This window comes from Ranitomeya imitator, chromosome 7, assembly GCF_032444005.1.
Source record: "Ranitomeya imitator isolate aRanImi1 chromosome 7, aRanImi1.pri, whole genome shotgun sequence".
Classification (NCBI taxonomy): Eukaryota; Metazoa; Chordata; class Amphibia; order Anura; family Dendrobatidae; genus Ranitomeya; species Ranitomeya imitator.
In genome coordinates, this window is record NC_091288.1 from 156,025,140 (window position 1) to 156,039,590 (window position 14,451).

The window sequence follows — 14,451 nt, forward strand, 5'->3', positions numbered from 1 at the left end:
TGATGCTGGTGCCCGTCCACACACGAAAAATACTTCCAGCCTTATGTAAGCAGTGAGGAACAAATCTGTGCAAAGTTCTGGGGTCCCAGACAATGAACAGACAGACATGCAGACTGCTCCACCAGTACTACTAGCAATCTAGCCAGTTACCTCCTTACATTGTCACAGGGTCGCTGCAACATTGCAAGGTACATTGTAATGTTGGTAAAAAAGTCATCTCATTTAGTAATATTGACTGTACAGCTAGGTCAGGTTTTAACTAGGCTGTAAAAAGGATATCATCTGCTACCTGCATCTATAGAAGAGTTATTAAATATCATTATGTGATAAAGTGATGGCATATAGCTAGAGGTCCCTACACAGCGGCGGCAGTCACCTGGCTGTACCCAGACATATCCAGAAGAATGGTGGCCTGGGACCCCACTGTGCAGGAAGAAGGCTCAGCATGCCCCCCTCATGGTCACAATACATGTGCCTGTCCCAGAGGTCGGCACACCCAGATCAGAGAGTGATGGCAGATCCTGGCGACATACCACCACCTCAAAACACTAGAATGACCCTTTAAGGGGGGTTTAAAAGAAAGAAAGTTTCCATTCATTGGGCGCAAGCAATCTATAGGAATACAACCCCTGAGTCCTTCCCTGTACTCACTCTCAGACATGGCGGACACCTCGTCCTGTATGGCCAGGATAAGCTTGGCCTCTCTAGTGAGGTACTGGCAGCGGCGCTCCTCGTGCTGCAGGACGATGGCGATCCTCCTGGACAGATTGTGCAGGCAGTTTATCACAGAAGGGTCCGCGTTAGCCTGGAGAACACAAGGGGAGAGACAGCCATGACTTGTAAGTGTCCAGTGCAGATCCAACACCACAAGTCATCACCACGTGGCTCAATCGTGTTAACGGCCAGTCCTCACCGATCACCAGCATTTCATTCTAATGGTCCACAAGTATGGTCTGCAGATATTAACCGGACACTACTGAGAGGGCACCAGCGCTGGGTGATCTCCGCTGATACCACCACCACATAGCATGCAGGGCCTCAGGTATGATTACAGTACAGACCAAAAGTTTGGACACACCTTCTCTTTTAAAGATTTTTCTGTATTTTCATGACTATGAAAATTGTACATTCACACTGAAGGCATCAAAACTATGAACTAACACATGTGGAATTATATACTTAACAAAAAAGTGTAAAACAACTGAAATTATGTCTTATATTCTAGGTTCTTCAAAGTAGCCACCTTTTGCTTTGATCACTGCTTTGCACACTCTTGGCATTCTCTTGATGAGCTTCAAGAGGTAGTCACCAGAAATGGTTTTCACTTCACAGGTGTGCTCTGTTAGGTTTAATAAGTGGAATTTCTTGCCTTATAAATGGGGTTGGGACCATCAGTTGTGTTGTGCAGAAGTCTGGTGGATACACAGCTGATAGTCCTACTGATTAGACTAATTTGTATTATGGCAAGAAAAAAGCAGCTAAGTAAAGAAAAACGAGTGGCCATCATTACTTTAAGAAATGAAGGTCAGTCAGTCCGAAAAATTGGGAAAACTTTGAAAGTGTCCCCCAAGTGCAGTGGCAAAAAACATCAAGCGCTACAAAGAAACTGGCTCACATGAGGACCGCCCCAGGACAGGAAGACCAAGAGTCACCTCTGCTTCTGAGGATAAGTTTATCCAAGTCACCAGCCTCAGAAATCGTAGGTTAACAGCAGCTCAGATTAGAGACCAGGTCAATGTCACACAGAGGTCTAGCAGCAGACACATCTCTACAACAACTGTTAAGAGGAGACTTTGTGCAGCAGGCCTTCATGGTAAAATAGCTGCTAGGAAACCACTGCTAAGGACAGGCAACAAGCAGAAGAGACTTGTTTGGGCTAAAGAACAAAAGGAATGGACATTAGACCAGTAGAAATCTGTGCTTTGGTCTGATGAGTCCAAATTTGAGATCTTTGGTTCCAACCACCGTGTCTTTGTGTGACGCAGAAAAGGTGAACGGATGGACTCTACATGCCTGGTTCCCACCGTGAAGCATGGAGGAGGAGGTGTGATGGTGTGGGGGTGCTTTGCTGGTGACACTGTTGGGGATTTATTCAAAATTGAAGGCATACTGAACCAGCATGGCTACCACAGCATCTTGCAGAGGCATGCTATTCCATCCGGTTTGCGTTTAGTTGGACCATCATTTATTTTTCAACAGGACAATGACCCCAAACACACTTCCAGGCTGTGTAAGGGCTATGTGACCAAGGAGGAGGGTGATGGGGTGCTACGCCAGATGGTTTGGGGTGAGCTGGACGCAGAGTGAAGGCAAAAGGGCCAACAAGTGCTAAGCATCTCTGGGAACTCCTTCAAGATTATTGGAAGACCATTCCCGGTGACTACCTCTTGAATCTCATCAAGAGAATGCCAAGAGTGTGCAAAGCAGTCATCAAAGCAAAAGGTGGCTACTTTGAAGAACCTAGAATATAAGACATAATTTCAGTTGTTTCACACTTTTTTGTTAAGTATATAATTCCACATGTGTTAATTCATTGTTTTGATGCCTTCAGTGTGAATGTACAATTTTCATAGTCATGAAAATACAGAAAAATCTTTAAATGAGAAGGTGTGTCCAAACTTGTGGTCTGTACTGTAATCATACCTGAGGCCCTGCATGCTATGTGGTGGTTTGGTCTGTACTGTATATGTGGGTGCAGTACTGGGACCGGCTGGGTAACTGGCCATTATTACAATACAGGACATTACACTTCTTGGAGACATTCTTCATAATTGGTCTGCCCTGATCTGGCCGTGCGTGTCCTGACCAGAGAGTGACCGCTTCATAGATTTCTGTGGGGCTATGACGCTCGGGTCAGGACGTGAAAGCAGGCCGTACATTGTGATCCAATATCAGACCGATGATCATGGACGCCTGAAAGAGCCCTTATCCTGAGTGCTTTGTAGCAGGAGATCTATATACTGTCTTAGTGCCAGCCTGGCCATCTTTTTAACCCCTTAAGCCCATATGACGTACTATCCAGTCAAGGTGGGGTGGGCCTGTATAACCACCGACGGGATAGTACGTCATATGCGATCGGCCGCGCTCACGGGGGGAGCACGGCCAATCGTGGCCGGGTGTCAGCTGACTATCGCAGCTGACATCCGGCACTATGGCCACGGGGCTACATCCGGGTCCTGCAGGGAGGTGGCTTACCAGCGCCTGCTCAGAGCAAGCGCTGGTAAGCCTGCAGCCCTGCATGTCAGATCGCTAAGGCTACTTTCACACTAGCGTTGTTTGCTGTACGTCGCAATGCGTCGTTTTGGAGAAAAAACGCATCCTGCAAATGTGCCCGCAGGATGCGTTTTTTCTCCATAGACTTGCATTAGCGACGCATTGCCACACGTCGTATCCGTCGTGCGACGGATGCGTCGTGTTTTGGCGCACCGTCGGCACTAAAAAAGTTACATGTAACTTTTTTGTGCGTCGAGTCTGCCATTTCCGACCACGCATGCGCGGCCGGAACTCCGCCCCCTCCTCCCCGGACATTACAATGGGGCAGCGGATGCGTTGTAAAACTGTATCTGCTGCCCCCATTGTTCTTTTTGTTCGCAGTCTGCGTCGGTACGTCGGGCCGACGCTAGTGTGAAAGAAGCCTAATCTGAGACAGTTCTCTGCAAAGTGTCAGATCAGCAATCTGACCCTATAACATGATGCTTCCCCTGGGGCAATGTTATAAAGCAAAAAAAAAAAAAAAAATTCCTAAATAAAAGAAAAAAAAAAAAAAAAAAAAAAATATATATATATATATATATATATATATATATATATATATATATATATATATAAAAAGCAAAAGGAGGCAGCACTCCAAGTCCTTGTCAGGGTGAAAACAGTGAGGTTTATTCAGTCCACATCTCTGTGCGACGTTTCGGCTCACACTGAGCCTTTTTCAAGCCTTGAAAAAGCTTGAAAAAGTGGCTTGAAAAAGGCTCAGTGTGAGCCGAAACGTCGCACAGAGATGTGGACTGAATAAACCTCACTGTTTTCACCCTGACAAGGACTTGGAGTGCTGCCTCCTTTTGCTTTTTTTTGTGTAATTTTGGGTAGAGGATTGGACTACTCTACTTAGGAGGCTTGGCACCCGACTGGTGAGCAATTGTGCTGTTCCAATTTTGGTTTCTATATATATATATATATATATATATATATATATATATTGTTCCTATAAATACATTTCTTTATCTAAATAATAATAAAAAACAATAAAAGTACACATATTTAGTATCGACGCCACCTATAAAACTGTCCCGCTAGTTAACCCCTTCAGTGAACGCGGTGTAAGAAAAAAAAAAAAACCGAGGGAAAAAACAACGCTTTATTATCATATCGCCGAACAAAAAGTGGAATAACACGTGATCAAAAAGACGGATATAAATAACTATGGCACCTCTGAAAACGTCATCTTGTCCCGCAAAAAACGTGCCGCCATATAGCATCATCAGCGAAAAAATAAAAAAGTTATAGTCCTCAGAATAAAGTGATGCAAAAATAATTATTTTTTCTATAAAATAGTTTTTATTGTATAAAAGCGCCAGAACATAAAAAATGATATAAATGAGGTGTCGCTGTAATCGTTCTGACCCGAAGAATAAAACTGCTTTATCAATTTTACCAAACGCAGAACGGTATAAACGCCTCCCCCAAAAGAAATTCATGAATAGCTGGTTTTTGGTCATTCTGCCTCCCAAAAATCAGAATAAAAAGCGATCAAAAAAGGTAACGTGCCCGAAAATGTAACCGATAAAAACATCAACTTGTCCCGCAAAAAACAAGACCTCACATGACTCTGTGGACCCAAATAGGTAAAAAATTAAAGCTCTCAAAATGTGGAGACCCAAAAACTATTTTTTGCAATAAAAAGCGTCTTAATGTGTGACGGCTGCCAATCATAAAAATCCGCTAAAAAACCCGCTATAAAAGTAAATCAAACCCCCCTTCATCACCCCCTTAGTTAGGGAAAAATAATAAAACTAAAAAAATGTATTTATTTCCATTTTCCCATTAGGGTTAAGGCTAGGGTTAGGGGCTAAAGGTACCGTCACATTAAGCGACGCTGCAGCGATATAGACAAGAGCCGATCGCTGCAGCGTAGTTTAGGTCGCTAGGAGACGTCAAACACCGGCAACACCAGAACGATGCAGGAGCGATCCAGTGACGTACTTATCGTTCTCGCTGGTTGTTAGCGCCATGAAAAACCATTGCTGGCATCGTTGCTTCTGCTGTCAAACATGACGAATCACGCCGACCTGACGACCAAATAAAGTTCTGGCCTTCTAGCTCCGACCAGCGATGGCACAGCGGGATCCTGATCGCTGCTGCGTGTGAAACACAACGAGATCGCTATCTAGGACGCTGCAACGTCACGGATCGCTGTCGTTTTCGTTGGCAAGTTGCTCAGTGTGAAGGTACCTTTAGGTTTCAGTTAGAATAGGGGGTTTCCACTGTTTAGGCACATCAGGAGCTCTCCAAACGCGACATGGTGTCCGATCTCAATTCCAACCAATTCTGCGTTAAAAAAGTAAAACCGTGCTCCTTCCCTTCCGGGCTCTGCCATGCGCCCAAACAGGTGTTTACCCCAACATATGGGGTATCAGCGTACTCAGGACAAATTGGACAACAACTTTTGGTGTCCAATTTCTCCTGTTACCCTTGGGAAAATACAAAACTGGGAGCTAAAAAATAATTTTTGTGGGAAAAAAATGATTTTTTATTTTCACGGCTCTGCGTTATAAACTGTAGTGAAACACTTGGGGGTTCAAAGTTCTCAACACATCTAGATAAGTTCCTTGGGGGGTTTAGTTTCCATTATGGGGTCACTTGTGGGGGTTTTCTACATTAGGGGCTCTGCAAACGCAATGTGATGCCTGCAGACCATTCCATCTAAAGTCTGCATTCCAGATGGCGCTCCTTCCCTTCCGAGCTCTGCCATGCGCCCAAACGGTGGTTCACCCCCACATATGGGGTATCAGCATACTCAGGACAAATTGGACAACAACTTTTGAGTCCAATTTTTTTCTGTTACCCACCCTTGGGAAAATACAAAACTGGAGGCTAAAAATAATTTTTGTGGGAACAAAAAATACATTTTATTTTCACGGCTCTGCGTTATAAAACTGTAGTGAAACACTTGGGGGTTCAAAGCTCTCACAACACATCTAGATAAGTTCCTTAGGGGGCCTACTTTCCAAAATGGTGTCACTTTTGGGGGGTTTCAATGTTTGGGCACATCAGTGGCTCTCCAAACGCAACATGGCGTCCCATCTCAATTCCTGTCAATTTTGCATTGAAAAGTCAAATGGAGCTCCTTCGCTTCCGAGCTCTGCCATGCGCCCAGTGGTTTACCCCCACATATGGGGTATCAGCGTACTCAGGACAAATTGCACAACAACTTTTGGGGTCCAATTTCTTCTCTTACCCTTGAGAAAGGAAAACAAATTGAAGCTGAAGTAAATTTTGTGTGAAAAAAAGTTAAATGATCATTTATACTTAAACATTCCTGTGAAACACCTGAAGGGTTAATAAACTTCTCGATGTGGTTTTGAGAACCTTGAGGGGTGCAGTTTTTAGAATGGTGTCACACTTGGGTATTTTCCATCATTTAGACCCCTCAAAATGACTTCAAATGAGATGTGGTTCCCCCCCAAAAAAATGGTGTTGTAAAAATGAGAAATTGCTGGTCAACTTTTAACCTTTATAACTCCCTGACAAAAAAAAATGTTGGTTCCAAAATTGGGCTGATGTAAAGTAGACATGTGGGAAATGTTACTTATTAAGTATTTTGTGTGACATATCTCTGTAATTTAAGGGCATAAAAATTAAAAGTTGGAAAATTGCGAAATTTTCAAAATTTTTGCCAAATTTCCGTTTTTTCACAAATAAACGCAAGCCTTATCGAAGAAATGTTACCACTATCATGAAGTACAATATGTCACGAGAAAACAACGTCAGAATCATCAGGATCCGTTGAAGCGTTCCAGAGTTATAACCTCATAAAGGGACAGTGGTCAGAATTGTAAAAATTGGCCCGTTCATTAACGTGCAAACCACCCTTGGGGCTTAAGGGGTTAATGGTTCTTTGGCCGCAGTTTATCACGACTTATGCTTTGCGCCTCAGGCTCAGAGTACATGCGCCAGGCTCATAGAGACGTCTCATCCTTCAGGTGCTGCGCACCACAGCCAAAGTGTCCTCCAGGGAAAGGCGCACATTCCTGACGAGATCTACGCTACTTCTGCAGTGTAAACTATGAGGACACATTCGGCCAGCCCCCTCCTGGCTATACACTGCACATTTTTTTCAGAAGTTGGGTGCACTGGCTGGAACTGGGGTAAAAACAAAAGTTGCCCATTAAAATCCTACATTTTATACCACTGTATAGGGGATGCGTCATAACACTCATCACCAGCAGACGGCTGAATGTGTACACAGGCTTACACTGCATCCACCATTATGAAAGTTTTTCGGCACTGAAGTCCACTAATCCAGAAGACGCCATCATACAAGCGCTCGCTGTACTTCTGTCCTAGTGGCTCAGGCTACACCAATTAGGACGGGTTCAGACGAAAGTGTGAAAACCTGTCCAATCTTTATCAGTGTGCCACCCATGGGCCTGTTATTAGCGTCAGTATTCATACATCAGCAATTAACAACATTTACGAGTCCAAATACAGTTTTCTAGGTTAATAATGGCAAAGTATCAGTAAAGGTTGTGTGAAATTCAGATGATCCGTATTTTGGTGTGCACCCATAGACGTGAATGAGCAAGTCTCATCCGAAATCCAAGAGAGACTGGTGCATACTGGGATTGTGGTCATGGACAGACAGAGCAGAGAAGACATTGAATAACATCGGCCCGTGCAATGTCTGATGGTAACTCACGTCCGTATAATACGCTCATGTGAACAAGCCCTTACCAGAGGTGGACAACCTCCCACTAACTATTACTAAAGTGTTCTCTGCAGATGACCTGGATCGTCCATACTAATTACAGGCACACGGACATGCACGGCCACACTAGAGGAGGTTAATGGGAGGCACGGACACTTCACTGCTGGTAATGTAGACAGAGTAACCTCCGCCTGGCAGAAATGGCACCAACACTTACAATGGCGCAGATAGGATGTGATTATTGTTGCGCTGCTCAGGGATCTCCGCACAAGACGGCCATATTATCAGGGCTGTCAGATCTGTCATAGTAATTGCCACAGAGCAGCCTGACATGACGGGCTATGATCACAGATATGGCCACTTGTGACTCGGCATTCCCTGAAGCCGGCATTTCTGATGTGTCACTGTTCTGTAGGGGCTGATTTGAAGGGATGGTCTGGATTACAGGGAGGAGGTATAGAGATAAGATATGTACAGTCCTAATTCTGCCTTATCACCATAGGGTGTCCTCTGCGCAGACTGCTGACTAATCTGTTTACCACAGGAACGCTATAGATTAAAAAAAGCCATATTGCATCTGCAAGAGCAGGACGGCACGCCTCAATGTCTGCAGAAACTCAGAACATCTTACCACAGACAGCGGGAAAGAAATCATACAATGTACAGCGTCAGATACTCAGGTCACCGATCAGTACAGATATGTGCAAAATATATCCGAATAATGAATGGCAGACAGGGACGGAGGATCCCTAGAACCAGGCATTAATACTGGGGGATAAAGCTATGCAGCCTCTCATGTTTAATGTTTCGGTATCATGTGTATTGAGGCTTTATGATTATGTTACAATAAAGGATCTGGATGCCGGAGAGTCTCATGTCTGTATTGCACTGGTTGTACTCCACGTGTCCGTGTACTGGACATAGTCGGTCACTGGGATCACAGACGAGACGATTTCTACATCATTTCTTCGTGATGAATATAAACTCCACAAACCCCTTATCGTATTCTCAACCTACAATGTCATTTTCAGCAGTATTTTCAAGGCGATACCAGTGACATGGCTGGCTACAGATGCACAATAGAGCCATCATACGTTAAAAATACTTAAAGGGGCGTGAAACTTCTTGTATTACAAAAAAATTCTCTGCGTGCAGCCAATGAATGGAGCCCTTAGGCTCTGTGCACATGGTGCGGATTTTGCTGCGGATCCGCAGCAGTTTCCCATGAGTTTACAGTAGAATGTAAACCTATGGGAAACTGAAAACGCTGTGCCCATGCTGCGGAAAAAAACTCGCGGAAACGCAGCGGTTTACATTCTGCGGCATGTCAATTCTTTGTGCGGAAACGCAGCGGTTTTACACCTGCTCCATAATAGAAAACTGCAGTGGAATCCGCACAAAAACCGCAGGAAATCCGCTGGAAAAACGTGGTGTTTTTGCCCTGCGGATTTATCAAATCCGCTGTGGAAAAATCCACAGAGGATCATTCTACGTGTGCACATACCCTTATTTGTGAAGTTATAGAACAGTTACTAGGGGTCTCTGTCGTATGACCAAAGCAGAATATTATTCTCTGAAAGCAAATAATTACGGACTCCATTCAAAGACTGCAAGCAGAGGCTTTAATAAGACCACAAAAGAATATAAGTATATAAGAAGTTGGAACATAAGTCAGCTCACCCGTGAAGCATAAAGCAATCTTCGGGAGCACGGACCCGCTGTGTCCTGGCGTATAAAGTCAATGACAATCATGGTCATGATTAAGGGAGCTTAGTCTCCAGAAACGCGTTGAGATTCTTACCCATATGGTTGTGCTGAAGTCTGTATCCTCTATGCTCAAAGTTTGTGAATAAAGAAAACTCTTTTTTACGGATTTGGTGCAGCTGGACACCAAACATCTTCTCTAAAGTATCTTCATGTATCAGATATTTCCATTGTGGGTTTTAGGACATGCAGAAATATGAACACCGCAGATAAGCTGCAGCAAAAAGCTACTACTAACATTTCATCTTAGCAACATTTCATTTGTTAAATAATGGAGACCGTCCTTTAGGCTTCGTTCCCATGATGAGCCTGGGGAGTTTTTAATTTCGGAGATTTTCTGCACCTATAAAGTGAATTAAAGGTACTTGCACTTTTTCACTGCATTTATTATTACATTTTTATCGCATTTTTTGTCCGTTTTTGGTCTGTCATGCTTTTAACAAAGGATGTGGTCATGGGTGACTTACATTCAGTTTTTGATGTGTTCCCATCACAGAAATCCAGTAAAAAAGCATTTGTTTTCTTACTTGCAGAATTCCAACATTTAATACAAGTCTGTAGGATGAATCTGCACATAAAACTCAGAGAAAACGACTTGTTGCAGATTGGAAACCCGCACAGCAGATCAATTTACGCTGAGTACAAAGAAGCAGAATGGGCGTGAGATTTCTATAAATCCCATCCACATTGCTGGGACTATAGAATGCCTTGTTGTTGACACTGCCAACATATACAGAATCAAAAACTCACCCGAAACACAAAACAACTCATAGTGGGCACACAGCCTTAGGCTACGGCCACACGACAGTAGTCTGAATTTCATCCGGATTTTGTTCTCTCTTGCTGTCCTTGTGCAGTCCATAAACAATCCACTTCTTTTACTGTAGCAGTTATTAATCACTTGCAGGACCACTTACAGTTTCTAGAACTGTAATGTATTGGGAAAAACTGGATGCCATACTGGGGCAACTGATTTTTTTTTCTTGCATCCAATTTTCCGGATACATTGCAATTCTAGAACATAAGAAGCTGTAAATGTTCTTGTAGATGATTAACAGCTGCTACTGTACAAAAACGGATGGTATATAGACTGCACAAAAAATGACAAGTGGGAAAAAAAATAGTCCTACTTTTCTGAATGAAATTCGGACCACTTTTGCACACCGTCGAATGACCATAACCTAACGCTGCGTGCCAAAGATGAGTATTCGATGCCGTGTGTTTTGGCCGTGTTAAAACAGCTACGTCTCACAGTCCCAGCAAAGTGGATGGGATTGATAGAAGTCTCATGCCCGAGGACGGTGCTTTTTCTGTGGTGCTTCACATCCACATGTCATTTTCTCTTGCGCTACCTAAAGGAAACTGAAAACACTGGACATGTAAAACCCTTACATTTCTACTAGCTAAACCCGAATATTTGGTGGCCTCCCCACACATACAGGGGGCGGCAGGTTTGGATTACCTGGTAAGAAGTTAAAAAAAAATAAAAGCTGCCTTTAGATCAATGTTGATCTTACTCCATTTATCTTTAATGAACAAAACCCATAAATGTTCATCTCTTACCCTCAAAGCAAAGACGACATTAAAGAGGATCATTGTGGGCATTTCTCTTTTTGGAGAAGGGTCTGTTTTTGATACCTGAAACACAAATAGAAACAGAAGTCATTTATTTTACAATGTCTGGGTTCACAGTTCAATAGTAGGGAAATTACATGTGCGCCATGCAGATAAATCTAGACCACCCTAATAGCCATTTATTAGTGATATCTCCATTATGGTTATATTACACTAATGCTGTCACTATTCCTGAGCAACTTATTACCACCAGGGGGAGCAGTCGCTGGACCCGGGAAAAACTATTAAATGCCATGTATGTACCTATATATGTCTTCTGACTTCTAAACCTGCTCACTACTGGATCAGTGAGCAAGATCCTGATCCTGACACCAAGCAAAACACATATCTTTCTCTTTTGTTATAGTAATCGATCGGTATAAGGACTCGTACACCCAGCAGTGACCTATATACGGCCGCCATGTGTACACCACCACTCTATAATGTCATCATCTAGACGTCCCCTGTACATCCAGCATCTGACCAGTAGGGAATCTAAATGGAAAAAGGTCTCCGTGCCTCTGGCTAAAGTCAGAAGCAGCTGGAGGTGATGTCAATCCCAATATCTCAATGCAAAATGGAGAGTAATGTATCTTTTACTTTCCTGTGTTATCCATTCTTAGCACATTATAGTCACTAGAACGAGAGAGGAGAAAGTTTCCTTCCACTTCTCCGTCCAGAAGTGCTGCAGCCTGAACTACACGGAGCAGGTGAGATGTGTGCAGCCGGCTGTCTGAGGCTCCTGCTCTGCCTCCTATCCTCCATATTCGCGCCGTAGGATCACATTTCCGATAGAGATGAAGGTCCACTTTCCTCAGTATCACTGTGCAGAAGAGGCGATGTAGATGCACCCAATGTGTTTCAACAGTTTTAAAGGAACTGGTGATTTTCTTTCCAAGTGGTTCTTGTTTTGCTGACAATAGTAGCACCTTGGAATTGTAAATATCATGCATTGCCATGCACCGGCCATAGATAAAAGGTCCCCCAAAATTAGATATTCGGCAGGTCCCACCCAACGTTATTCTTATGTGTATGGGGGCCTCAAAGGTAACCTGGGAAATACTATTTACCTGCAGGTATAAGGTTAATCTGTAGGTAACTACGGTAGTTTAAAACCCATATAGCTAACTTATTGGAACATAGGCTACAGGGAGAAAATAAAGTTATATTCTCCCTGTAGCTGCTCGCTTCCAGTCATCGGGGTGCAGGGAGCAGTAACAATCATCGCTCACTACACAGCGATTGCACTGTTATCACTAGAGTTGAGCTAATATGTTCGGAATCAGTTGCCGAATCTGAATTTGCCATATTTGTGCCATATTGTTACCCTATTTGCACCAAATTTATGTTTGATGATCAGTCCCAAACATATTCCTTCATATCCACTTCCAATGACTCCAATGATGTTCGGCAAATATTGCAAAAACAATATTAACCGCCTATCATAATCAGAACCAAATATTGAAAAATTTGCTCAACGCTAGTTATCACTCCCCGCCACATTGAGTGACAGCCTTCAGTGCACATATATGTGACACACATGCTGTAGAGCAGGCTGTCAATCAGTATGCCAGGGGAAGACTACAGTGAGCTCACTGTGTAGTAGCAGTGACTGTTACAGCCCCTGCACTGTAACAATGAATGGAAGAGAGCGGCTGCAGGGAGAATCTAACTTCATCTTCTCCCTGCAGCCACTGATCCAATCAGCCGGCTGCACAGAGTTTAAACAGTATTTACCAGCACATTTACCGTATATCTGCAGGTAAATAGCATTTCTCAAAGTGACAGGAAACTTTCAATAAATGCTTGACATGGTGAGGGGCTGTCATGTTGTGCTTTCCCACAGCTGTGAACTAGTGGGTATTTATCATAATCCACATTTCTTTTTCCCGGCTATTACAAATTAAAACAATTCAGAATTTAAAAAATCATTATATCCCTCTAGGTACCTCCCTATCTCTGCTGTGATCATCGGTGCCGGTGTGCATCTCTATAGAAAGCCATCTTCCCCACATGAATACATATTGGAGACTTTTCTGTGCATGGTCCATCAGCACATGGTGAATGGGTATGGGCACTTTACCTGGCACAGTGCATGCTGGAGCAGTGTCGGGTGTCCCACAAAACGCACATTGTCAATCTTCAGCTCAAACTTCTTACCGCACATATCAGATTTCGTAGCCAATATGGTGGCAAGTATGACGTCCGAAAATCTTCAAAAGGATAAGAATTATTAGCAGCAGCTCATTTCTCCGCAGTGGCCCGACACTTGTGAGAAAGATCATTTCAAGAACTATCATTGTTTTGGATGTGAGGCAATTACATGAGATCAAACAATGGAAGAGATGACAGGTAGTGACGGCATGCGAATTAATTCCATGCTCTGCCAGGTGGCGCAGACTGAAGAGAGAAGGAGCGCTGGTTAATCACAGCCAATGACTGCACCACGGTACACAACAATTACACATCTGTGGGAACGGATCTCAGGAAATAAGGAGAAAGTGTGATACAAAGTCACATTCACTACTGCGTCCGCTCGATGGTGTCAGCAACATTTCAACCAAAGACCATGTCACCTGCGTCTTCAGCTTCACGTCACCAGCGCTGCCTTTCCCTATACGTTTGGTGCCTTCTCATACACATAACTGCATCCAGAGTTCATTATTGCAATGCAGCCATTACGACATTACACAGCCATGGCGGACAAGGCCACCTGAAGGGTTTGTCCCCCTTAAATACATCTATCACCTACCCACAGGAGATGATAACTGTGCGATCGCTGGGACCCACAGGGATTACAGACAACTGAGGGATTTGTAAATACCTCTACGAAAAAAAAGTGATTTTTCCATTCATTTCTATATGACCGACAGACCGGCTATCTACCATTACTCCTATAGAAATGAATGGAGCAGAGGTCACACATGTACACCAACGATCCATTCACACAGGGAACTTTACAATCCCCGTTCTCTGTAATAGTTTGACATCCAAAATTTGCAATCTGGTGGATAAGTGAATCACGTGTTTAATGGGACAACTCCTCTAGGTTAGACGAGTACTGGGAAATGTTAAGGGCATCCCATAATGCCTAAAAGGTGTGTGTCACCTATCAACGTCGACACAATTGTCTAAAATAGACACAA

At 43.5% G+C, this 14,451-nt stretch overlaps 1 protein-coding gene across 5 annotated transcripts in view; it reads right to left on the minus strand.

The window, feature by feature from the left end:
- The window catches only part of NPRL3 (NPR3 like, GATOR1 complex subunit), an 83,287-nt gene that overhangs the window by 47,292 nt on the left and 21,544 nt on the right, over positions 1–14,451 (minus strand). For all 5 annotated transcript variants that reach the window (XM_069733942.1, XM_069733940.1, XM_069733945.1 and 2 more), the window contains 3 exons: positions 13,389–13,518; positions 11,255–11,329; positions 652–805 (listed from right to left, as the gene is read on the minus strand). In XM_069733942.1, coding sequence (XP_069590043.1) covers positions 652–805; positions 11,255–11,329; positions 13,389–13,518 — 359 coding nt within the window. The remainder of the gene's footprint in view (positions 1–651; positions 806–11,254; positions 11,330–13,388; positions 13,519–14,451) is intronic.